This window comes from Oncorhynchus gorbuscha, linkage group LG02 (assembly GCF_021184085.1).
Source record: "Oncorhynchus gorbuscha isolate QuinsamMale2020 ecotype Even-year linkage group LG02, OgorEven_v1.0, whole genome shotgun sequence".
In the NCBI taxonomy this organism is placed as follows: domain Eukaryota; kingdom Metazoa; phylum Chordata; class Actinopteri; order Salmoniformes; family Salmonidae; genus Oncorhynchus; species Oncorhynchus gorbuscha.
The window spans coordinates 90,266,775-90,294,489 of NC_060174.1; the positions used below are offsets into that span (position 1 = coordinate 90,266,775).

Here is a 27,715-nt window from a genome sequence, read left to right on the forward strand (position 1 = left end):
GAAGCACAGTCAGTGGAATTTACAGACAGGTAAGGGTTGATGTTGGATTGTGGAAATAGTGTGTGTGCGTGCATGCGTCTGTGTGTCTTGCAATGCGAATGTCCAGCCCACTTCAGGATTCCCCACTTTCCAGCAATTATTTTCTTGTTTTTGTGGTGTGTTAATTCACTTGTCACATAATTGTTGCTGGATCAAATTATTTAAAAAGAAAAGCAATGCACATTCCAACTCTTGCTTGTGCAAAACACCTGTTTCTGTTGATTGTACAATTGCACAAACGTCTGTTATGACCGCTCAAACACTTGCCAGTGCTGTAGTTCAGTCAACAAGTATTGAGTATCCTACTCCATTATGCAACTGGTACATTTATCAGAACTGTGCTCTTGACATTTGACCAATTTTGACAACCGTTGCTGGTGTGTTTATAAGCACTTTGTAGCAACTGCTGATGTAAAAAGGGCTTTATAAAATGAACATTATTGATTGATTGATTGAGAGAGACTGAATGCTCTGTAGGCCCTATCTAGGGTCAGGAGGTCAACAACATAGATCTATAGTTAGCTTATATACTGCACTGAGGTGCTCCTCTCTACAGTTTACATGTGATCATGGCTATTTGTTCCATTTTCCATGTATTAAAGGATATATGGTAAACCAGAAGCAGTATTCACTAATAGATAGTCGGAGCATTATAGTATAGGCTGAGATAACTTGCTAAGGGGTGCTTGTTTGCTTTTATCATTTGCAGTGTCTTTTCCCTCCCAAAAATAACATTATCTCACTCATTCTAAAAAAACTGTGAAAATGCAAGTTAACTTTTATCAGTCCTTTCGCAATGGATTCATGAAAATGTGCCCAGTACACACAGGAACACACACACACACACACACTAGTTTTGGTGAAGTGAAACTAACTCCCTGTGGTGACTGGGATGTGTTTTTTAGGCAAGTCTGTAAATTCCACTGTATATAAAGCAGCTCTAGTCCAGCCAAGTCAGACAGGACTGATCATTGACATGGCTCGCATTCACATCACTTATATCCCAAGTCGAAAGTTTACATTATACTTAGGTTGGAGTCATTAAAACTCATTTTTTAACTTCTCCACAAATTTCTTGTTAAACTATAGTTTTGGCAAGTCGGTTAGGACATCTACTTTGTGCATGACAAGTAATTTTCCAACAGTTGTTTACAGATTATTTAACTTATAATTCACTGTATCACAAATCCAGTGGGTCAGACGTTTACATACACTAAGTTGACTGTGCCTTTAACAGCTTGGAATATTCCAGAAAATGTCATCATGGCTTTAGAAACTTCTGATAGGCTAATTGACATCATTTGAGTCAATTGGAGGTGTACCTGTGGATGTATTTCAAGGCCTACCTTCAACCTCAGTGCCTCTTTGCTTGACATTATGGGAAATCAAAAGAAATCAGCCAAAACCTCAGGAAAAAATTGTAGACCTCCACAAGTTTGGTTCATCCTTGGGAGCAATTTCCAAACGCCTGAAGGTACCACGTTCATCTGTACAAACAATAGTATGCAAGTACTGTATAAACACCATGGGACCACGCAGCCGTCATACCGCTCAGGAAGGAGACGCGTTCTGTCTCCTAGAGATTAACATACTTTAGTGTGAAAAGTGCAAATCAATCCCAGAACAACAGCAAAAGACCTTGTGAAGATGCTGGAGGAAACAGGTACAAAAGTATCTATATCAACAGTAAAACAAGTCCTATATCGACATAACCTGAAAGGCTGCTCAGGAAGGCAGAAGACACTGCTCCAAAACTGCCATCAAAAAGCCAGACTACGGTTTGCAACTGCACATGGGGACAAAGGTCGTACTTTTTGGAGAAATGCCCTCTGGTCTGATGAAACAAAAATAGAACTGTTTGGCCATAATGACCATCGTTATGTTTGGAGGAAAAAGGGGGAAGCTTGCAAGCCGAAGAACACCATCCAAACTGTGAAGTATGGGGGTGGCAGCATCATATTGTTGGGGTGCTTTGCTGCAGGAGGGCCTGGTGCACTTCACAAAATAGATGGCATCATGAGGTAGGAAAATGATGTGGATATATTGAAGCAACATCTCAAAACATCAGTCAGGAAGTTAAAGCTTGGTCGCAAATGGGTCTTCGAAATGGACAATGACCCAAGCATACTTCCAAAGTTGTGGCAAAATGGCTTAAGGACAACAAAGTCAAGGTATTGGAGTGGCCATCACAAAGTCCTGACCTCAATCCCATAGAATATTTGTGGGCAGAACTGAAATCGTGTGTGCGAGCAAGGAGGCCTACAAATCTGACTCAGTTACAGCAGCTCTGTCAGGAGGAATGGACCAAAATTCACCCAACTTATTGTGGGAAGCTTATGGAAAGCTACCCAAAATGTTTGACCCAAGTTAAACAATTTAAAGGCAATGCTACCAAATAATAATTGAGTGTATGTAAACGTTTGACCAACAGGGAATGTGATGAAAGAAATAAAAGCTGAAATACATCATTCTCTCTACTATTATTCTGACATTTCACATTATGTCATTTCACACCACTTAAAATAAAGTGGTGATCCTAACTGACCTAAGACAGAGATTTTTTTCTAGGATTAAATGTCATGAATTGTGAAAAACTGAGTTTAAATGTATTTGGCTAAGGTGTATGTAAACTTCCGACTTCAACTGTATATCCCACCATCTCATATGACATTCACTATGTCTACGTCCCAAATAGCACTCTTTTCCCTAATTAGTGCAGTTTGGGTCGCAACATTCCGTTAACCTTGCCAAAATTCCCCAGGTTTTCCAGATATCCCAGCTCGGGATATTCCCGGATTCAGAAGGGAATAAGCAGAAAATCCAGGAATTTGGAGAAAGTTGCCAGTATTTTGCAATATTGGTCATAGTAATATATTAGAGTAATATTTGAACTTATCTAGGGCCTTTCAACATACTGTTTCAACTCCCACTGGCACACCGACACAAAGCAGCACAAACATTACCTGACACCGAAGAAGTAGAGCTGCAACAAAAACAACTGTTGCCATGACCACATGCACACCAAATACAAATGTAAAAGCCACTACCATAACCTTCATGATCACTATGCATGGAAAAACATTCCAACCCAAATACGTGTTAAATGAGCGTTATTATACATGTTCAGGCAGCACGCCAGGGAAGGTGGAATAACATAACAACACGCACAGCTTGGACATATTGTTATACCACTCCACCCACCTTAACAGTGAACCCTTGGGGGTGGCCACTCCGTATCCTTTGGAGTCCAGGTTGCCGCCGACCTTCATGGTGTCGCAGGGTTTCCGCTGTTCTGTGTACTCGTTCATGGTTGACTCCAATAGGAAAGCGTACTTCCCTTTGCTCTTCCGCACACGTACAACCCCCTCCTGCGTGTTCTTGGTAAACACAGTCGGTTCGGCTGACTTCATGTAGCCCCACATCTTCTCGTATACCGCGATCTTTGACCTCTGTGGTTGGTTTGGGTCAGATCGGAGGAGGGGTGGAGGAAAAGTAGAGGTGGAGGAGGGTGGAGAGAGAGCATAGAGCGAGCATAGCCACATAGAGAGGAGGACATGGGGGGTTAGTTAGTGTACTGTAAAGATTTACTGGTGGAGTGAATATTGACTGGAAACAGTTACTGTAAAAACACACACTCCTCCCCCAGTGAATGATTATGCTTGAGTGTGGTGTCGTGTGTGTGTGTGTGTGTGAGCTGATCTGTTCAATACTACTCACCCTATAACTTCAGATTCCTACATACACAAAAAGCCTATGAAATACAGATGTAGGATCTTAATTTGATCACCCTGTTCCAGGAGAACTGGAAATGTAAATATTGTAGTGTTCTAGAGGTTTAAAAAGGCTTCTGAAGTTTTTAATTTCCACTTTGATTTTCACTTTTTTAAAATGTCCATTAATTATAATCCACATAATAATTCACATTTCCTGTTGCTGTAGGTAACTGCCTCAAATGAAGATCATCTGTAGGACAAGGCTATAATATGATAAAACAGACACAGCTGGTGTCTACTCCAGCACTATACTCACCCTGAAGAACTCTTTAGTGGAGCCGGAGTCTAGGGTACCGTAGGCGATGTCTGTCTGTTTAGCCAGGTCCTCAGCACTCTCTATAGGCGACACCATCCTCTCTACTGTGAGGAAGGCAGCCAGGTTGGCCGTGTAGGAGGAGATGATGATGAGTGTGAAGAACCACCACACACCACCCACAATACGCCCCGACAGAGACCTGGGGGAGAGAGAGAGGAAGAGGAAGGAGAGTGGAGGAGGGAGAGGAGGAGAGGAGAGAGAGGACGGGGGAAGGAAGGAGGAGAGGAAGGAGAGGAATAAGGGAAGTGTGGAGGTGAGAATGAGAAGGAGGAGTAACAAAAGAGTGAGCATGGTGAGGAAAAGAGAAGAGGAGAGGAGGGGGTGTGATAGACAGAAGAGTCCATCACTAACACTCATTATTATGAATCAACACAAATCCACAAACTGCATTTAGAAGTGAGAGTGAGTTACAGACAAACGTATCGGTGACATGTGTGGTCTAGCGGTTAGAGCTGCTGACACTGACACACGTATACAGTGCATTCAGGAAGTCTTTAGACTCCTTCCATTTCCCACGTTTTGTTACTTTACAGCCTCACTCTAAAATGGATTAAAGATAATCCCTGCCATTCAAAAGGTTGGGGTCACTTAGACATTTCCTTGTTTTTGAAAGAAAAGCACTTGTTTTGTCCATTAAAATAACATAAAATTAATCAGAAATACAGTGTAGACATTGTTAATGTTGTAAATTACTATTGTAGCTGGAAACAGCTGATTTTAAAAGGAATTTCATCACTCCTGTGTTCCAATGGCACGTTTTGTTAGCTAATCCATGTTTATCAATTTAAAAAGATAATTGATCATTAGAAAACTATTTTGCAATTATGTTAGCACAGCTGAAAACTGTTGTCTGATTAAAGAAGTAATAAAACTGACCTTTAGACCAGTTGAGTATCTGGAGCATCAGCATTTGTGGGTTTGATTACAAGCTCAAACTCGTCAGTATATTCTTGTTCTGAGAAATGAAGACTATTCCATGTGAGAAATTGCCAAGAAACTGAAGATCTCATACAACGCTGTGTACTACTCCCTTCACAGAACAGAGCAAACTGGCTCTAACCAGAATAGAAAGAGGAGTGGGAGTCCCCGGTGCACAACTGAGCAAGAGGACAAGTACATTAGTGTCTAGTTTGAGAAACAGACACCTCACATGTCCTCAACTGGCAGATTCATTAAATAGTACCCGCAAAACACCAGTCTCAACGTCAACAGTGAAGAGGCGACTCCGGGATGCTGGCCTTCTAAGCAGAGTTCCTCTGTTCAGTGTCTGTCTTCTTTTGTCCATCTTAAACTTTTCTTTTTATTGACCAGTCTGAGATATGTCTTTTTCTTTGCATCTCTGCCTAGAAGGCCAGCTGTGGGGATGTTTTTCAGCGGCAAGGAGTGGGAGACTAGTCAGGATTGAGGGTAAGATGAACGGATTGAGGGAAAGATGAACGGAGCTAAGTACCTACTCCAGAGCACACTCCCCATCCAACCTTACAGAGCTTGAGAGGATCTGCAGAGAAGAATCAGAGAAACTCCCCAAATACAGGTGTGTCAAGCTTGTAGCGTCATACCCTAGAAGAATCAAGGCTGTAATTGCTGCCAAAGGTGCTTCAACATAGTACTGAGTAAAGGGTCTGAATACTTATGTAAATGTGATATTTCTTTGGATAACAATTTTAAAAACTCTTTAGTTTGTCATTATGGAGTATTGTGTGTAGAGTTATGAGGGAAAAAAATGTTTAATCAATTTTAGAATAAGGCTGTAACGTAACAAACTGTGGAAAAAGTCAAGTGGCCTGAATACATCTGAAAGTCAGAATGGGTTCAAATCCGGTCTACTGCCCTTCTGACTCGCAATCTTACCTACTTTTCCCGTCTCCCCTTCACTGTCCTTTCTCAACAAATAACCCCCCCCCCAAACCCTCCCAATAATAATAACTTATCCAATGTGCCAATAGGTAATTTGGGAACAGAGTGCTATTCTGCCAACCTACCACAGGGGGGAGCTCTAAGAGCACACTGACTTCACAACACCATCCAGCCCATATTCAGATCCACCTTAAGGCAAAGTGGCTCATTAAAACCCAATGTGCTTCTGTGTCAATCTCTTTCTTTCTTTCTTTCTTTCTTTCTTTCTTTCTTTCTCTCTTTCTTTTCTCTCTCTCTTTCTTTCTTTCTTTCTTTCAATGTTTATTGGTGAGATGAAAAGAGCTGGCAGTGCTTTGGAGAGCGACCGACGACGTCACACAGCGCTCCCTCCATTCAGCTCTGTTTTTGTCTTGTTTGTTGGCTCAAGGGAGACAGATAAGCCGACGCGAGTGGGGGGAAGGTTGTGAGGAGAGTCAAGCATAATGGTGCATTGGAGTTAACAAACAATGTTCTCTCTCCACCTTCGGTACAAACCAAACACAGAGAGAAGCTCTGTGAAAACCCCTTCAGTTCCTGTTGTTTTGTCAAACTCAGCATTTTCATACCATTTCACAAGTCGATGCCGACCTGAAACAAGCCTTTTCATGATTCACATTACCGTGCAGACCTGAACCGACCCAAACCGTACACTGCTGAACTGGGATGGTTATTTCATTTCTTCCTTTTCTCATGGCCCTTTCTTTCCAGCACACAGTGACTATGTTAGATGCACACCCAGGCCAGTGCAGTACAGCTCTGCTCAGTAATGTGAAAAGGGTGTAAGAAGGGACTTTCCGAAAATATTCCACATCACTGACCCGTTCCCCTTATTTCACACTGTGTCCCCTCTAGTCTTGTCCCTAGAACATGCCACCAACCTCTCTCTCACACACACACACACACACACACACACACACACACACACACACACACACACACACACACACACACACACACACACACACACACACACACACACACACACACACACACACACACACACACACACACACACACACACACACACACACACACACACACACCCTGTGTCACATTGGGGCTGTGCTTGTGCCCAACATATAGCAAAAAGATCTCACCAAACAAGAGACGCAGCAACAAAGCATGTACACTGAATGCTATGCTGTAGAATATATTACTATGCCCTCTTAACTCTGGATTTGAGTACAGATTATCTCTCTCTCTCGCTCTCTCTTATTATTATTATTATTATTATTTCTCTCTCGGTTTCATTCTCACCCTTTCGAGTAGCCAGCAGCTGTGACTAAGGACAGACAGTTAGCCAGGGGGCTCCCTCTTTCCAGTCTGTGTTGATCCGAGGTGACTCTAGTGACTTTCATCCATGTTGACAGATTGGCATACCCTGATGGTCCATGGCCAACTGGGGGAAGGAAGGGGGGGGGGGTTGTTATCTCGGGAGGGATCATCGCTGCCATACGGTTGCCCCTATGGGATGGGGAATGGTACAGTCTGACCCTGGGTTTAGCATGTTAGATGGGTGACGGGAGCGAGACAGCTGTGTTGCAAGGGGAGACGGGACTGGGAACGTCAATGGGGAATGTGATTGTGTCTGCGATTGTGTGTGTGCATGAGTGTCTGTGGGCCCTGGTCAAAAGTATTGCACTATGGAATTGGATACCATTTCAGATGCAGCCCTAACTGCCTTTGGAGTGGGGACTTGTCCAATGTATCCCAGTGTATTGATCACTCAGTGAAGCAGAGATAGACTAGCTGCTGCTGGCTGCTGCTGCTTTGGCCAGTCCGAGCGGCCTGCCTCACTGTAATCAGGTTGGTTCAGCCTCACACAGACAAACGCGCAACCTACATATTGAAGTGGTGACACATACCCACACATACTGTACACACACATACTGTACACACATACACTGTACACACACACACACACACACACACACACACACACACACACACACACACACACACACACACACACACACACACACACACACACACACACACACACACACACACACACACACACACACACACACACACACACAAGCCTGTTGCTGAAACACACATACTGTATGGAGGTATAGAGGTTCTAGTTTTGCTAAGGGTCTAAATGCCCCAGCCCCCCACTGACCATGCGACCTTACTCTTTCATAACACACACACGATTAGACACACACACACTATTAGAGACACATGCACTTGAATTCCTACAAAGCTGTCACTGCAACATCTCTCTCAGCCAAGTGAATGAGATGATGGGACGTCTCCGGTGTTAGCCACAGAGAGATGTGTGTGTGTGTGTGACTCACCATGCACATACTTTCATTATTTGATGTCTGCATGAGTTGTTTGTGGACAGGTAATTAGGATCACAGCATGTGATGCACAATATTACATAATAGCAGAGATATACTGTATAAAGAGTTAATTAGAGAGAGAGGGAAGATATATATATATATATATATATATATATATATATATATATATATATATATATATATATATATAGAGAGAGAGAGAGAGAGAGAGAGAGAGAGAGAGAGAGAGAGAGAGAGAGAGAGAGAGAGAGAGAGAGAGAGAGAGAGAGAGAGAGAGAGAGAGAGAGAGAGAGAGAGAGAGAGAGAGAGAGAGAGAGAAAGAGAGAGAGAGAGAAAGAGAGGAGAGCCACATAAGGTTGACCTTGAGAAGAGCCTAAATAAATGACGAGGTGTTGTCCGTTCCCAGCATGATACGCCCCCAGGCTAGCCACTATTGCTTTAGTTATTCATGTTATCCCCCTCTCCCTCTCCCTCTCCTCCTCTCCCTACTTCCCTCCCTCCATTGCTACCCTGATGAAGAATTAAAACACCTGGAAATCCTGGAAATCTATTTGACAGTACATGAGCCTGTACAAATTCACACTCTCTCAAGCCAAAATGATATTCATATAAATGGTAGGGCAGACCGAAGCAATCAGCACTGACCCAACAGGCCCAACTTATGACATCTGCTCAATTAGACCAGACTAGAGTAAGGCAGCGTAACCAACACAGGTCAAGGTTGAGTCAGGTAGTTGTAAAATGTAATGACTTACAGTACCTGGCTGAATACTTTTGGGACAAAAAAAGTCGGCAAAACTTACAAGAAAATTTGTTACAGAAGGTACCACACTTGCAACCCCCCCCCAACAAAATTAAAATGGCATTCTTTTTTACATCTAGTTAAAAGTTGACATGGCAACATATTAGCTACGCTAGAATGTTTGGGTGCTTTAATGGCATCCAAAAATATGTCTGAATATTATTATGATAGTCTAAATTATGTAGTATTATCTGTCTAGTATCCTGAGTCAAAAACAGTGTCATGCGTGGCAAATGGCATCCTATCCCCTATACAGGGCACTACTTTGGACCAGGGACCATATGACTCACTATACACTATACAAAACGATACAGAACTATACAGTATACACTGTACAGAACTACACGGGGAATAGGCTGCCATTTGTTACACTAAACTGAGATTTGTTCTCAATTAGGGTGCTCCCATGTCACCACTTCAATCACACACACTCCCCTCTCTCCCTCCCGTTGCCATGGAGATCTGGCATTACTGCCAGAGACAAGCACACAGGGATATTAGTTACTGCCTTAATTATTATGGGGTGCCTTGGGGAAACGTGTTTGTATGTCTTTCCCTCTCTTTTTCGCTCTCTCTCTCTCCCTGTGTGGGGGTCTGACGATCAGGATTAACCTTCATTAAAGTAAAGGATGGAACATCAGTAGCAGATAACCTTTAGACCTGTCAATCATCTCACCACTGGGTCTTCTTCTCCCATTGGATTGTGTACATATGTAGGATCTTATTTTGACATATATTGTCACAGCAAAATAATCCTGTAGCAAGAGGATTTGATCGTTTAGTCCATGTTGCTTGATCGATGGTTAGGCTATTAGCTGGCCAAAAGTAGGCTACATGAAAAGTGCAACACACTCAGAAAGTATTCAGACCCCTCTACTTTTTCCACATTTTGTTACGTTACAGCCTTATTCTAAAATGGATTAAATACATTTTTTCCTCATCAATCTACACCCTACAATGACAAAGCGAAAAACGTTTTTTAGAAATGTTTGCAAATGTATTCAAAATAGAAACAGAAATCCCTTATTTACATGAACATTCAAACCCTTCGATGTGAGACTTGACATTGAGCTCAGGTCCATCCTGTTTCCATTGATCATCCTTGAAATGTTTCTACAACTAGACTGTAGTCCACCTGTGGTAAACTCAATTGATTGGACATGATTTGGAAAGGCACACACTTGTCTATATGAGGTCCCATAGTTGACAGTGTATGTCAGAGAAAAACCAAGCCTAGGGTTTTCCTCCAGGATTTTGCCTGTGCTTAGCTCTATTACGTTTTTTAAAATCCCAACAAACTCCCTAGTCCTTGCCGATGACAAGCATATGCATAACATGATGCAGCCACCAACATACTTCAAAAATGTGAATGTGTTGTGTTGGATTCTTCTTAAACATAAAGCTTTGTATTCAGGACATAAAGTTAATTTCTTTGCCACATTTTTAGCAGTTTTACTTTAGTGCCTTGTTGCAAACAGGATGCATGTTATGGAGAAAAAAAATATGTATAGGTTTCCTTCTTTTCACTGTCATTTAGATCAACAACACTATAATGTTGTTGATCTATCCTCAGTTTTCTCCTATCACAGCCATTAAACTATGTGTCTGTTTTAAAGTCACCATTGGCCTCATGTTGAAATACCTGAGCGGTTTCCTTCCTCTCCGGCAACTGAGTTAGGAAAGACACCTGTGTCTTTGTAGCGACTGGATTTATTCATACACCATGCAAAGTGTAATTCAAATCCTTACGTCTATTGAAGCAACAATGCTTCATTCTAATGAACATAATTAAAAATCCCCATCAAAATCTGTCAGTTTAACATTACATTACATTTAAGTCATTTAGCAGACGCTCTTATCCAGAGCGACTTACAAATTGGTTTAAGCTAGAGATATGTTTTGTTTGCATGAGCTATGTCTTAATCCACCACATCTGCATACAGTATGTCGCCCTTCCACATCTGCCTACAGTATGTCGCCCTTCCACATCTGCCTACAGTATGTCGCCCTTCCACATCTGCCTAGAGTATGTCGCCCTTCCACATCTGCCTACAGTATGTCGCCCTTCCACATCTGCCTAGAGTATGTCGCCCTTCCACATCTGCCTACAGTATGTCGCCCTTCCACATCTGCCTAGAGTATGTCGCCCTTCCACATCTGCCTACTCGCCCTTCCACATCTGCCTACAGTATGTCGCCCTTCCACATCTGCCTACAGTATGCCGCCCTTCCACATCTGCCTACAGTATGTCGCCCTTCCACATCTGCCTACAGTATGTCGCCCTTCCACATCTGCCTACAGTATGTCGCCCTTCCACATCTGCCTACAGTATGTCGCCCTTCCACATCTGCCTACAGTATGTCGCCCTTCCACATCTGCCTAGAGTATGTCGCCCTTCCACATCTGCCTACAGTATGTCGCCCTTCCACATCTGCCTAGAGTATGTCGCCCTTCCACATCTGCCTACAGTATGTCGCCCTTCCACATCTGCCTACAGTATGTCACCCTTCCACATCTGCCTACAGTATGTCGCCCTTCCACATCTGCCTACAGTATGTCGCCCTTCCACATCTGCCTACAGTATGTCGCCCTTCCACATCTGCCTACAGTATGTCGCCCTTCCACATCTGCCTACAGTATGTCGCCCTTCCACATCTGCCTACAGTATGTCGCCCTTCCACATCTGCCTACAGTATGTCGCTCTTCCACATCTGCCTACAGTATGTCGCCCTTCCACATCTGCCTACAGTATGTCGCCCTTCCACATCTGCCTACAGTATGTCGCCCTTCCACATCTGCATACAGTATATCACCCTTCTACATCTGCCTACAGTATGTCGCCCTTCCACATCTGCTGTGAAAAGTGGCAGAACTACAATGCTGTTTATCAGACCAGGAAACATCCCAAAAATCGGTCTTCTCACAAAAATGTATGTACGGTTTAGCCTAAAATCTCACTGTTCTCGGTTTTGCTCTACAACCCACACAAGTGTCATGGGTCACATCTGAAGGTAACCAATACAAAAATACATACAGTATATATTTCCCGAGCTTCAAAACCTTACGTTTTTTTACTCTCTTATTTTGCCATTTTTGAATGTGTTATTCGATGTGTTTCTATCGGCTATAGTAATTAAGGTTGAATGTGTTATTCGATGTGTTTCTATCGGCTATAGTAATTAAGGTTGAATGTGTTATTCGATGTGTTTCTATCGGCTATAGTAATTAAGGTTGAATGTGTTATTCGATGTGTTTCTATCGGCTATAGTAATTAAGGTTGAATGTGTTATTCGATGTGTTTCTATCGGCTATAGTAATTAAGGTTGAATGTGTTATTCGATGTGTTTCTATCGGCTATAGTAATTAAGGTTGAATGTGTTATTCGATGTGTTTCTATCGGCTATAGTAAATTAAGGTCAACTTCAATAATTGATCGAAACATTTTTCAATATATATTTTTTTATACCTCAAGGGGTACTAAAATTCAAAATCAAATAGTTAAATGATCCATTGTATGAACATCTAAAAACAATTCCACGTGTTAGCTTGGTAGATTCCCTTCACCATGCTCAAAAGGATATGTCTGTTAACTGCTGAACTTATTTAGGCTTGCCATAACAAAGGGGTTGATACTTATTGACTCAAGACATTTTCATTTTTAATTAAACTGTAAAAATGTTGAAAACATAATTCCACTAAGACATTATGGGGTATTGTGTGTTGGCCAGTGACACAAAATATACATTTCATCCATTTGAAATGCAGGCTGTAACATAACAAAATGTGGAAAAAGTCAATTGGTGTGAACGTTTTCTGAAGGCACTGTATATGCATCGCACGTACGCAAGCTTCCTTTCCTTATCACTGCAGATGAGTGGTGTGCCATAGTCCTAAACCCTTCACTAAAACTGTGCCCTTGGCATTCCCTCATTTTCTCCACACTCCCAAAGTCCCCTAATCCCTCGGTGGAGGGGATTTTCATGTCCCCTTGTCAGGGTAAACTTCAGTCGACCCCCTCCGTAGTGAACTTTTGGTGACAGATTGGGACAGGGTCTGTGGGATTACTGCAACTTTATCTGTGATAGGTGTGGGACAGACAGACAGACAGACACAGTAGTCTGACCACACTGTGGAGAGACATAAGGACAACATGTAGACGAAATGTAGAGTTTCAATAGTAAACACTGACTAAACGACTAAACTGTAGCAGTAATAAAATTCCAGAAAAAATCCCAGAAATTCCCATGTTTTCCAGAAATCGCAGAAGGAGGATTCCCATTTGGATTATTACTTGTCCTGCGTATTCCCTCTTGATTGCGAGAATCCCAAACTGGGATTTCTGGAAAACCTTTAGGAACGTTACCAGAATTATATACAGTATGTTGTGGATGAGGATCCCTTCTCATGGGAAATAAGTTAACTTAAGTGGACGATTTAAAATGAAGTGGACTTAAGTCAAAATCATAGGCCCACTATAGCTCCCTCAAGATAGAGGTGCTATAGGACGTTATAGGATGCTACGTAACGGGCGCTATCATTTCGACGGTGCTCTTGTCTAATGTACCTTAGTGTTCTCCATCTCGTGTATGCCTCTGCTCTGGTCCTGTGTAGGAGGGCTGAAAAATACAGGCTGATTTTGGTCCCTCCTCTCCATTTTACACCATTCTTAATCTTAAATCTTAGAGGAACTGAAGATATCCATAGGAACCATTAAAGACTACAAGAGCTTAAACTTAAACTCAGCGATATGACGTGACCACGAGCAGCAGTATGAACCAAAGATAATGCAGGGGAGGTCAACCTTTTGCTGTCTTTGTGTGTTTTGCGGAAGTCACCATAACCGCTATTGTAATGCTAACGTCATATCGCTGAGTCTACCTTTAAAATGACTCTAAGGATCATAAAGCTGACCCGGGACCTATTTGACGTATGTCACATACATACCTCAAGTCATTTTAAATATTCAACTGTGCTTGATTTAGTTTTGTCTGTATCATAGAGCAAATATAGTCCCAAAAGTGCAAACTCCAAACTAGACCAAGCACACCTCAAATACGTTTAATTATTTGACACAGGATATTATCTTGGAAATTTGACCCAGGTCTGTCATGAAATTGCTATGAATATAACTACACAAATCCTAAAGATCTTCATCACGACTACAGAACAGCAGGCAGATGCTCTGTGAGTGGGCAGAAAGGTGTGTCACAGACAGGAAGCTTGACCCGGAAGCAATGACACCCAGCACTGACTGGTTACTGAATCTTTTTTGGTGGTTCATGATCGGACGAGAGGTAGGTAATAGTAAGTAATGGATGATATACCCTTTGACCTCTCATGCCTGTTGAACGCAGAACTACAGTGTATGAAACACACAGCAGACACATCAGAGACAGTGGGACAGCAGTCCAATTTCTTTCTAAACAGACAGATCACAATGCACGAACACACAAACACACAAACACACAAACGTACACACCACAGCACAGCAGACACATCAGAGACAATGGGACAGCAGTCCAATTTCTTTCTAAACAGACAGATCACAATGCACGAACACACAAACACACAAACACACACACGTACACACCACAGCACAGCAGACAGTGGCTAAACTAGAATCTGGAAGCAGAGACGAGACATTCTTATTACAAACTACAGGCCAATGATATTTACAGTGGCCAGAAAAAGTATGTGAACCCTTTGGAATTATCTGGATTTCTGCATAAATTGGTCATAAAATTAGATCTGGTCTCCATCTAAGTTACATCAACAGACAAACCCAGTCTGTTTAAACTAATAACACACAAATTAATGTATTTTTCTTGTGTATATTGAATACATAATTTAAACATTCACAGTGTAGGTTGGAAAAAGTATGTGAACCCCTAGGCTAATGACTTCTCCAAAAGCTAATTGGAGTCAGGAGTCAGCTAACCTGGAGTACAATCATTGAGACGAGATTAGAGATGTTGGTTAGAGCTGCCCTGCCCTTTCCAGCTTTATGCAAGTCAACAATTCTTAATCTTGAGTCTTCTGAGATCTCTTTTGTTTGAGGCATGGTTCACATCAGGCAATGCTTCTTGTGAATAGCAAACTCAAATTTTGTGAGTGTTTATATAGGGTTACAAAAGTATCTCTAAAAGCCTTGATATTCATCAGTCCATGGTAAGACAAATTATCTATAAATGGAGAGAGTTCAGCAATGATGCTACTCTCCCTAGGAGTGGTAGGCGTGGCTGTCCTGCAAAGATAACTGCAAGAGCACAACGCAGAATGCTCAATGAGGTTAAGAAGAATCTTAGAGTGTCAGCTAAGGACTTAATTAAAGAAATCTCTGAAAAATGCTAACATCTCTGTTGACGAGTCTACGATACGTAAAACACTAAACAAGAATGGTGTTTATGGGAGGACACCATGGAAGCAGCAACTGCTGTCCTAAAAAAACATTGCTGTACGACTGAAGTTTGCAAAAGAGCATCTGGATGTACCACAGCGCTACTGGCAAAATATTCTGTGGACAGATGAAACTAAAGTTGAGTTGGTTGGAAGGAAGAAACACTATGTGTGGAGAAAAAAAGACACCGCACACCAACATCAACCTCATCCCTACTGTAAAGTATGGTGGAGGGAGCATCATGGTTTGGGGCTGCTTTGCTGCCTCAGGGCCTGGACAGCTTGCTATCACTGATGGTAAACAAAAAATCCCAAGTTTATCAAGACATTTTGCAGGAGAATGTAAGGCTATCTGTCTGCCAATTGAAGCTCAAAATAAGTTGAGTGATGCAACAGGATAACGACCCAAAACACAGAAGTAAATCAACAACAGAATGGCTTCAACAGAAGAAAACACGCCTTCTGGAGTGGCCCAGTCAGAGTCCTGACCTCAACCTGATTGAGATGCTGTGGCATGACCTCAAGAGAACGATTCACACCAGGCATCCCAAGAATGTTGCTGAACTGAAACAGGTTTGTAAAGAGGAATGGTCCAAAATTCCTCCTGACCGTTGTGCAGGTCTGCTCCTCAACTACAGAAAAAGTTTGGTTGAGGTTATTGCTGTCAAACCTAGGGTCAACCAGTTATTAAATCCAAGGGTTCACATACTTTTTCCACTCTGCACTGTGAATGTTTACACAGTGTGTTCAAAACGTATCATTGTTTGTGTGTTATTAGTTAAAGCAGACTGTGTTTGTCTATTGTTTTGACTGAGATGAAGATCAGATCAAATTGTATGACCAATGTATGTAGAAGTCCTGGTAATTCCAAAGGGTAATGTATACATTTTCGTGCCACTGTAGCTATTTTCACATATGTGATATAAAGCGACAATTTTGGTGTGAATACTAAGGAGACAAAAAAACTATGGTGCAAGTTTAAATTCTACAGAGTGGAGTAACTATGGTTGTTCTGCAACAGACAGTGAAGAGACTCATAGTTAGCCAGCGAATGAAACATGTATACTGTATGAGCCATAGCATCCTGAGGCAGCTGTTATCAATGGCCAACAGCCTTTAATACTCAACACAATAAAGAAAGGGACATTGTGGGGACATTTGGATGGAATTTAGTACTATGTGTTTAATTTATGTGTATATATCTATACACATAAATATATAAATATATGTGATATATATATATCTCTAACCTAAGAGATGTTTGGATATAGTCTAGTACTATGTGTGTAATGTAGTACTATGTGTGTAATGTAGTACTATGTGTGTAATGTAGTACTATGTGTGTAATGGAGTAGTAGTAGTGACATATTTATCTCTCAGCTGGCCAAGGTATAATATTTCAGAATATATTGTTGTAGTAGTACGTGTGTACTGTAGTAGTACGTGTGTACTGTAGTAGTACGTGTGTACTGTAGTAGTATGTGTGTACTGTAGTCTTAGTAGTAATGCATCTATCTCTCACCTCGGGGAGATGTCACATCCCTGCTGCATGAAGGCACCCAGGGAGAACCAGAGTGAGTTGAAGATGCCAAACTCGTTGGGGGGCTGGTCGCTGGGCGGACCGTCGGTACCCTCTTCAGGCTCCTCGGTGTGCCACTCATACGGGCTGAAACGGCTGACCAGGAAGAGCACCACGCTTACGCCGATGTAGGCGAACACAATGCACATCCAGATCTCGTAGGCCAGCGGGTCCAGGAAGGAGAACACCCCAGGTTTGGACTTCTGGGGCTTCTTGATCATGATGGAGATGCCCAGCGACATGAAGGGCTTGGAGAAGTCGATCACCTCCTCCCGGACCAGCGTGATTGTCAATGGGGCCACAGCGATTTCCGCTTTCTGCGTGTGGGCGTAGGGAGAGAAGGAAAGAAGGAAGGGAAATAGCGGAAGTAGTTAGCATTTCAACTAGACAGTCATCTAAGCTCCTAATAAAACTGTGGACAAACGGTAGACAACAGTAGACAGTATCTGTTTTTTGTTCTCTTTCCACCTTATTCAGCACTGTCAACTTCACACACTACATTGAGTGAGTGTGAGCCTGAGGCAAGCCCATATCCAAATGTATTGTACTAAAGATGAATTGTTCCCAAAGGGACATACATGTACTGTACATACAAGGTCAGCTACAGTATGTCAGAGCCAGAAAAGCCAGGGGCTGTATGTATATCAAGTATCTCAGAGCAGGAGTACTGATCTAGGATCAGGTCCCTCCTGTCCATGTAATATTATCTAAAAGGAAAAACTGATAATAAAAAGAAAACCATACTGAGTCGCTTGATGGAAACGGCCCGAGAACTCTCTTCTTCGTCGACCATGTCTATCATTCACACATCTGTCTATCCTCCTATCTGACACAATCACTAAGTACACAAATCACAAACAACAACAACAACCACCAGTATTTCTCCCCATCCCACCTTTTTTCATTTCATTTTGCCATTTTGCCACTTAGCTACTTTTTCTGATTGCACACGTCTTACAATGTTTCGAATAGAAAAAGACGGGCAGTAGCTCTCATCCTAGCGGCTTAATTCGAAAGGCCTCGGATCTGAAGGGAATCAAATAACACCGTTGGAGAAATATGCGTACAACACAAGACGGAAAGATTTGACACAGGATACATGTACTGCTTCTTTGCGGCAAATCCACAAACCAGATTATTGTTAGTGATTTAGCAACACATCCGACCTTTCCTGCCTGGACATCTGCAGTGGGGAATTTGGGATTTATCCGCAAATAAATTAATAAAAGTTTGATATATTACAAGCCGACATGTTGCATAGAGGGAGAGAGAGAAGAAACAGAGATACAAATTCCCTCGTCCTCAGCATTAATTACTAAGATGACAGGTTGGCTTGCATTGAGTAACCATTAAAATACATGACAGGGCTGAAATGGGGGGAGACCTTTCACGGTGACACAGGCTTTGAAAAGGACTGTCAGAGGGTGAATGGTCACCAGGCAAGGTCTTAGAGACAGGGAAGTGCTGACGGGCTAAGCTCTGAGCTCACAGCTTCCCTCTGCACTGTAAGAGCCCTGCAATCTCTCTAAGCTTTCACACACACATGCACACACACACACACACACTTTTAAAGTACAGTACCTTCATTTTTCACCCCTTGTATAAACACCCCCTACACCTGTACATGAATCCTGTTATCTCTTAGCAACAGACAGGAGGTAGCTAAGCACCGGCATCATTTAACCCTCTCACCTCTCAAACGTAACACATCACACACAAAGCACACTTTAACCCCTACACCTCTATCACACTTGACACACTACTCTGGTCCCAGCTCTAGCCCCTAGCACGATCACCTTATAATAGCCTGTATCTCTTAGCTAGAAGCACTAGGGTTGCACAATTCTAATAACTTTCCCCAAAAATCATTTATAAATCCCGGTTGTGAGAATCCAGGAATCAGAGGGAATCCAACCGCGATTTCTGGAATTTTTCCACCCTAATAAGCACCAAACGATCCCTTATCCCAAGGTTTAGTTTGGTCAAGATCAAGCTATTTGAAGTAGTCCAGATAACTGACCAACTGACGAGTGTCAAGCCATCTGTGTTTTGTGTTTAAAACAACTGACGAGTGTCAAGCCATCTGTGTTTTGTGTTTAAAACAACTGACGAGTGTCAAGCCATCTGTGTTTTGTGTTTAAAACAACTGATTCTGTGTCTTCCGTTCATTGGCTGCCTTTAACTAAACAGATTTACAAATGAATGTAAAGTGTGAGTGAAACCCTGCATCAAATAAGCTTTAAAAATGGGTCAACAAAGTCAAGGCGATCCCGCACGCACACACACGCACAAACACCCCTCAGTGCCCTGTCCCTCTTACCCCGTACACCAGCTCCCCAACCATGCCATTCCAAATCTTGGTCTCTGGGTCCCGGGCGCCGTACTTTCCGTCGGGTACGATAGCGATCTTGTACTTGATGCCAATGTGTTTGGCAATCTCCGAGGCCAGGTCCACGCAGTAGCCTTCATACTGGTCGTTGCCCTCGTACAACTCCCAGTTCTTCTTCAACATGACATATGGACCCTCCTACAAAGTGACACACACACCACAGGGACCACAGGGTCAAACTGACAAACATGTCCCCCGCTTACAGACAGTCACTTGCCCAGCGAGCATAACTGGTTGACACCAGGTCATAATGAGTGACGTTGTAATGACGTCAATTCAACCAGTTTCAAAATGTTGTTTAAGCGACGTCATAGTGATATTATTTTAATACATTTTTAAAACTGGTTGAATTGACGTCATTAGAACGTAATGATTATGTCATTTCAACCAGTTTTGCCCATTGGATTTTTCACAGAAAAATAGACAGAAGACAAGCGTGCAGAAACACATACAGTATGTATGTTGTAGACATGACCGAGAAATAGGCCTACACAATTTAGCAACAAATAGGGCTTACAGTATGATATTGTGTGGATCTTCCAAAATTAACAAACAAGATTGCTTTTCTATAAATATGGAGTTCATGTTAAAAGATTATGTACCAATGTTTCAACTTCTTGAACACAGATGTGGACGATAAAACAGCCATTGAACGTTACACTGGCTATTATTTAAAATGGTACTGTGATACAGTATGAGAGAGAGAGAGAGAGAGAGAGAGAGAGAGAGAGAGAGAGAGAGAGAGAGAGAGAGAGAGAGAGAGAGAGAGAGAGAGAGAGAGATACAGAGAGAGATACAGAGAGAGATACAGAGAGAGATACAGAGAGAGATACAGAGAGAGATACAGAGACAGAAACAGAAGGGGAGAGAAAGAGAGAAAGTGAGAGAGCAAAAGAGAAAGACAGAAAGAGAGGGGGAGAGAAAGACAGAGGTAAAGACAGTCAGAAAGACAGAGGTAAAGACAGTCAGAAAGACACAGACAGTCAGAAAGACAGAGGTAAAGACAGTCAGAAAGACAGAGGTAAAGACAGTCAGAAAGACACAGTCAGAAAGACACAGTCAGACAGACAGACAGACAGACAGACAGACAGACAGACAGACAGACAGACAGACAGACAGACAGACAGACAGACAGACAGACAGACAGACAGACAGACAGACAGACAGACAGACAGACAGACAGACAGACAGACAGACAGACAGACAGACAGACAGACAGACAGACAGTAGACAGAGAGAGCGATCGAGACAGATCGGGACAGACAGATAGACGGAGAAAGCAAGACAGACAGAGAGAGAGAGACAGACAGACAGAGAGACAGATCGAGACAGACAGAAAAACAGAGAGAGACAGATAGAAAGGACATTGAAAAAAATTAAAGAACTCTTAAAGAATGCTGAAAGTCAGCAGCAGATTTGAAATGTTTCCAGACTCTCCACGTCCAAGTTGATCATGGCTTGTCTCAGTGGGTAATAAACCTTATAAGACATAGCGTTACACACACACGCACGTACACACACATAAGTAGAAGGAAGAGAGTCCAGTAAGTGTATGTGTGTGAGTTGGAGTTGACAATCGAATTGACAGATACACAGTCTGTCTGATAGGTGAGGAGTATGTACAATAATAAACTTCATAAAGATTGGTATTGACGACATACTCCATCTCTCTCTCTGATAGGTGAGGAGTATGTACAATAATAAACGTCAAAATAATGGGTCTTGACTATATACTACATCTTTCTCTCTGTCTCTCTCAAAACATCTATGTGTCGCAGTCATCATGGCACAAATCAAACCTTTATTTTTCACTTGGCTGCATGACATTCAGTAAATTGAGCACATTTCAAGCATGAGTGGAAAAATATATTTGAAAACGTTGAGGTGCTCTCAGTAAGTCCCCCAGCTGCTGCTGTTGGGGTAAAACACCATTCAGTTGCCTTGTCCTTGATATGAGGTGGAAATGGGTATTTGATGAATGAGAGCAATCTTAAAGCCATCTCTCATTCCTTATGGTGAAACAGGAGACGTATGCTAGCTGTAGGAGTGGGTATTTATTGGATGTGTACTGGAGGCCCCTTTCTTATTCTGACATACCCCTAGCAAACAGGAGCTGTTCTAAAGACATTAGGCAATGTTCCCCTTAGGTCCCTTGTAGGGTTTTTGTACAACGTTATCCCACATACACTCTGAGAAGGTTAAAACATGACATTTCCCTCGGGACCATAATGGTACGTTCAATACTGTAGGGTTAGAAAGGTGTGCGGTTCCAAGCTCTGCCGAAATATATTCAGTCAGAGTGCCATTGTTATAAACTATATTCATTATCTGACTAACACCAATAAAAAATTGCTTTTTTGTCTGAAGCCCTTTGAATAATATAGCCATTGAATCAGGTGAGCGACAGTCCAATGCGTTTGCTTTCAGTCTAGAGATTAGCCATATTCAGAGCTACCACTGTGGATTAATGATTGCTATACCAGTCCAATTACTATTATTTTATTTAACTAGGCAAGCAGTTCAGAATAAATTCTTATTTACAATGACGGCCTATCACGGCCAAACCTGGACGACGCTGGGCCAATTGTGCGCCGTCTTTTTAGACTCCCAATCACGGCCAGTTGTGATACAGTCTGGATTCGAACCAGGGTGTCTGTAGTGACGCCTTTAGCACTGAGATGCAGTGCCTTAGACCACTGCGCCACTCCGGAGCCAAAAAGAAGGCTTGTCATCAGAACGAATAGCATATTTACATGAGAAACAGCTGAACAGACACTACCTGCCTGGCTCTTTTCACTGTAGCATTCCTTTGGCCATATGGTAGCTGATGAAAGCCAGAAAAAACACAAACAAAAGCATTGCATGGACAACAAACAAAACCCCCCCTCCGCCATGTGAATGCCAACTCCCGAGTTGATCGTCCCTTCTGGTTTTATGTACACACAACATGCCAGCTTTCTCTCTCTCTCCCTCCAATGCATTGCCAAAACAGTTTGTGTTACTGTTTGTCTTATTGTAGTCACCACAGAATGTAATACTGAAGTAAAAGCTTAATTAGTGTATATTACAGTAAACAAACATTATCAAGTGCAAACACACATTAGAGACTCTATCCGACACAGTCGGCATGGTTAAACACTGATATTATCATGCTCTATAAAATGATTTCTTAGGCAGTGCTTTTGAAGGTGTATTATAAAGCAGTTATATACAAAAATTGAATGGAAACTGACAGATTCAGAGCAGTCTTTTTTAAGTTATTTCGTTAAAATCTCAACATCTATTCCTACATATTTCAAATACTGTTTTAGCCATAATCACCTGCAATATGCCAGGCATGGACATTCATGTAATAAGAACATTTATATCCTAGAGTTGGTTGATACCAATTGCACACAAACACACACATGTGCAGACATACACACACGCACACACACGCACGCACACGCACAGTTAAGCGCAACCATGTTAATGTGATGTTTGATTAGAAGTACAAAAATGTGTCTTTAGACAGGATGAAGGGTCCATTGTGGCTCCAATCCCCCGCCACATTCTTGTTCATTTACTTAAAAATTTGGTCAGATTGTGTCGATTTTTGGGTCTTCTTGAAGGGGTTGATTTTGGCTCTGGATAGATCCTTCCCTTGGGTCAGTTTCCTAATAAGGTGTGCATTAGAATTCACAACGCATCTCTCCGTTGCATCAGTCTGTGTCTTTAGGGGGTTCATTTTGGCTCTGGCTGTGTCCAACACTGTCCGTCAGTCTCCCAATAAGGGATGTGTCATTTGGGCTCAGCTTGTGTCCATTTTCTCAGTTTCTTAAAATGGGGTTCCTCACCAGGGGCTGAAAAGAGGAGGATTCTGCTGAGGTATGACTCTCCAATCCCAATTCCATCCCTCCTCTACTCACTCTGCCTTTCCTTACCGTGTTCTCTCCATCTCCAACTCCTTTAACTCCCCATCTCCTCTAACCACCTTTACTTTCAGAAACACAGTAAATCTTCACCCTTTTCACACTATCATGCCGACCCGAACGAACTGTGCTGGCCCCGGATATTTCCTTTTCACATTGTCAGCCCGGTTCCAGCATCTAGGAGTAATGCATTACCAGGCCAGCTCAGCACAGCTTGGTTTGGCTCGGCTCGGTTCAGCTCAGTAGTGTGAAAATCCTGATTTAGTACCCATAGTTCACATTACATGCAACCGAGTGTTACAGTATCAGTGCAAAAAGAAGGAGAAACCGAATGTAACAAACAAATATCAAGCAAACAGGCCCACTAAGTAAACAACAAGTGTTACGTAGGAGGACACAACCTCCTGACATCACAGCACACATCAGCCCAGAGATTTTCTGTCTGAGTGCATGTGTGTGTATGAGTGTGTGCGTGTGCGTGTGCGTGTGCATGTGCGTGTGTGTGTGTGTGTGTGCACCTGTATGTGTGTGTGCATTTGCGTCTGTGTGTGCGTGTGTGTGTTTGAGTATAGAATCTGACTTTGTTGCCTCATTAAATACCAACTCTTAAAATGCACGTGTAGCAGTCTCTGGCAGGGATACAGAGCACAGCTCATGCATTTTATAAAGGGGAGTAGACTAGTCATGGTAGGTACTGCACTTACAGTGACATGTTTACAATGACATCTCCATCACACCTAATGTAACAACGTCTCAAAAGCATCTGCAGTGCCAATGCTGGTGAGTGTTTTGTATTATGTTTGTGTTTGTGTGACTGAACGTCTGCCCTGAGGCAGAGGAAGGTAGAGTAAAGCCCCTGGGAGAACAATAAGACGTGAGCGCGCTAGAGGGTGTGTGTGTGTCTCTTTTGTGCTTGTGTGTCTCTTTGTGTGCATGTGCACGTATGCGCATGTGTGTGTGTGTAAGGTTGTAGCGTGTCTTACCATGATAGTGGTGACTACAACAGTTCTGTTCTCCAGGATTTCATTGGGAAGGAGGGCTTCATTCTGGATCAGAACCAGCTTGTCTGAATCCGTCCAGTAACCCATCTGGAGACAGACAGAGGGTGTATGTGTTCAGTGTGTGTAGAGGGTGTATGTGTTCGTACAGTGCGTGAAGAGGGTGTGTTTGTACAGTCGTGGCCAAATGATTTGAGAATGACACAAATATTTATTTTCACAGTCTGCTGCCTCAGTTTGTATGATGGCAATTTGCATATACTCCAGAATGTTATGGAGAGTGATCAATTGAATTGCAATTAATTGCAAAGTCCCTCTTTGCCATGCAAATGAACTGAATTCCCCAAAAACATTTCCAATGCATTTCAGCCCTGCCACAAAAGGACCAGCTGACATCATGTCAGTGATTCTCTCGTTAACATAGGTGTGAGTGTTGACGAGGGCAAGGCTGGAGATCACTCTGTCATGCTGATTGAGTTCGAATAGCAGACTGGAAGCTTCAAAAGGAGGGTGGTGCTTGGCATCATCGTTCTTCCTCTGTCAATCATGGTTACCTGCAAGGAAACATGTGCCGTCATCATTGCTTTGCACAAAAAGGGCTTCACAGACAAGAATATCTGCACGCACATTGAGGCAAAGACTTTTGGAGGTTGGCCTGGTGTCAAGAAGGGCAGCAAAGAAGCCACTTCTCTCTAGGAAAAACATCAGGGACAAATTGATATTCTGCATAAGGAAAAGGGGATTGGACTGCTGAGGACTGGGGTAAAGTCATTTACTCTGATGAATCCCCTTTCCGATTGTTTGGGGCTTGTCTGGAGAAGACAAGGTGAGTGCTACCATCAGTCCTGTGTCATGCCAACAGTAAAGCATCCTGAGACTATTCATGTGTGGGTTGCTTCTCAGCTAAGGGAGTGGGCTCACTCACAATTTTGCCTAAGAACACAGCCATGAATAAAGAATGGTACCAACACATCCTCCGAGAGCATAAGGCAGAAATGATAACTAAGTGGCTCGGGGAACAAAACATTGATATTTTTGGTCCATGGCCAGGAAACTCCCCAGACCTTAATCCCATTGAAAACTTGTGGTCAATCCTCAAGAGGCGGGTGGACAAACAAAAACCCACAAATTCTGACAAACTCCAAGCATTGATTACGTAAGAATGGGCTTCCATCAGTCAGGATTTGGCCCGGAAGTTAATTGACAGCATGCCAGGGCGGATTGCAGAGGTCTTGAAAAAGAGGGGTCAACACTGCACATATTGACTCTTTGCATCAACTTCATGTAATTGTCAATAAAAGCCTTTGAAACGTATGAAATGCTTATAATTATACTTCATTATTACATAGTAACATCTGACAAAAATATCTGAAGACACTGAAGCAGCAGACTTCGTGAAAATTAAAATTTGTGTCATTCTCAAAACGTTTGGCCACAACTGTATTGTGTGTGTGCAGTGTGTAGAGGGTGTGTGTATTCAGCGTGTGTACAGTGTGTATAGAGGGTGTGTGTGTTCAGCATGTGTACAGTGTGTGTAGAGGGTGTGTATGTTCAGTGTGTACATTGTATTTCTGGTGTGTAGTTTCCAGTATTTCTGTTTCATTATGTGGTGTGAAGATCTGTGAGAGTATCTGAGATAATGTGTGTGTATACAAGCAAAGGATAAGAGCCACACAAATTGTACAGTATGCTTGGATGTGTCATGCACAGTACATTAAAGTACACAATGTTGAAATGTTTAGTATACAGTACATGAGTCGTATAATAGGTGAGTCAAGCTAAGGCAGTCAATATAAATGTCTGCCATATAAATCCATATAAATTGGTGGTGTCTGCCATGGATCAAGAAGACGGGGGGGGGGTGATGGCGGGCTGGCCGTGAACTGCTCCTCTCTCTCCCTGCTGAGTGTAGGAATGATTGATGAGCTTTTGAGGGGCGGTGGAGAGGTGTGAGTGTGTGCATGCGTGAGCGTGTGTGAGCATGTGTGTGCACGCATGTGCATGAATGGAGTTGTCTGTATGTTCGCATGTGTGTGTACCCAGCCCCCCCTCCCTCCTGTCCTGACAGGACTCCTAGCGTGCGCAGCCAGCCAGCAGACCCAAACAGCCTGCTGATTGATGAACACACTCCTCCCCTCCTCCTCCCCTCTTCTTCTCCTCCCTCCATCACTTTCTGTCTCTACCGCTCCACTGCTTTCTGTTCACCTACCGTAGTTGGCTGGTGTCCGATACATACAGTACACAGACAGCACTAAATATACACACATAGTAGGCGCAGGCGCGCACACAGATTGCCGAAGCCTGAGTATACTATTCATGCAGCAACTTGAATATAGAGATCACTGATACACAATACACAGATTCTACAGACACAGACAATGCTAAACAGATAAACAGATAATGACATGATGTTCGCTCTCTGTCATTTCAAACAGAATTAAATTAAACATACAGTTATTCATTGCTCAAACGTGCATATTGTGTTTTTAATATGATTCAGTTATTATGGTATCGTGGTATTATGGTATAGCAATTATGGTTATAGCTAGAAAGCATGGGCAGTGATGGAAATTGAGAATAAAATTAAACATTTAGTGAATATAAATTCAAACATATAGTTATGTTTCTAAATGAATGAGTTAAGGTATAATAGTGTGGGCAGTAAGGTGCAGCATAGGTGGGTAAACCAGTGAGGTGCAGTATAGGTGGGTAAGCAAGTGAGGTGCAGTATAGGTGGGTGAGCCAGTGAGGTGCAGTATAGGTGGGTAAGCCAGTGAGGTGCAGTATAGGTGGGTGAGCCAGTGAGGTGCAGTATAGGTGGGTAAGCCAGTGAGGTGCAGCATAGGTGGGTGAGCCAGTGAGGTGCAGTATAGGTGGGTAAGCCAGTGAGGTGCAGTATAGGTGGGTGAACCAGTGAGGTGCAGTATAGGTGGGTAAGCCAGTGAGGTGCAGTATAGGTGGGTAAGCCAGTGAGGTGCAATATAGGTGGGTAAGCCAGTGAGGTGCAGCATAGGTGGGTAAGCCAGTGAGGTGCAATATAGGTGGGTAAGCCAGTGAGGTGCAGCATTAGGTGGGTGAGCCAGTGAGGTGCAGTATAGGTGGGTAAGCCAGTGAGGTGCAGCATAGGTGGGTGAGCCAGTGAGGTGCAGTATAGGTGGGTAAGCCAGTGAGGTGCAGTATAGGTGGGTAAGCCAGTGAGGTGCAGCATAGGTGGGTGAGCCAGTGAGGTGCAGTATAGGTGGGTAAGCCAGTGAGGTGCAGCATAGGTGGGTGAGCCAGTGAGGTGCAGCATCGGGGGTGAGCC

At 42.8% G+C, this 27,715-nt stretch overlaps 1 protein-coding gene across 5 annotated transcripts in view; it reads right to left on the reverse strand.

Moving 5' to 3' along the window:
* The window catches only part of gria4b (glutamate receptor, ionotropic, AMPA 4b), a 202,376-nt gene that overhangs the window by 12,196 nt on the left and 162,465 nt on the right, over positions 1 to 27,715 (reverse strand). For 4 of the 5 annotated variants that reach the window (XM_046326651.1, XM_046326634.1, XM_046326669.1 and 1 more), the window contains exons 9-13: positions 24,397 to 24,501; positions 19,434 to 19,640; positions 17,057 to 17,430; positions 4,069 to 4,267; positions 3,241 to 3,488 (exon numbers count right to left, since the gene is read on the reverse strand). In XM_046326651.1, coding sequence (XP_046182607.1) covers positions 3,241 to 3,488; positions 4,069 to 4,267; positions 17,057 to 17,430; positions 19,434 to 19,640; positions 24,397 to 24,501 — 1,133 coding nt within the window. Of the gene's footprint in view, positions 1 to 3,240; positions 3,489 to 4,068; positions 4,268 to 17,056; positions 17,431 to 19,433; positions 19,641 to 22,988; positions 23,345 to 24,396; positions 24,502 to 27,715 lie in introns of those variants that run through there. The other variant, XM_046326642.1, reaches the window with a different exon arrangement.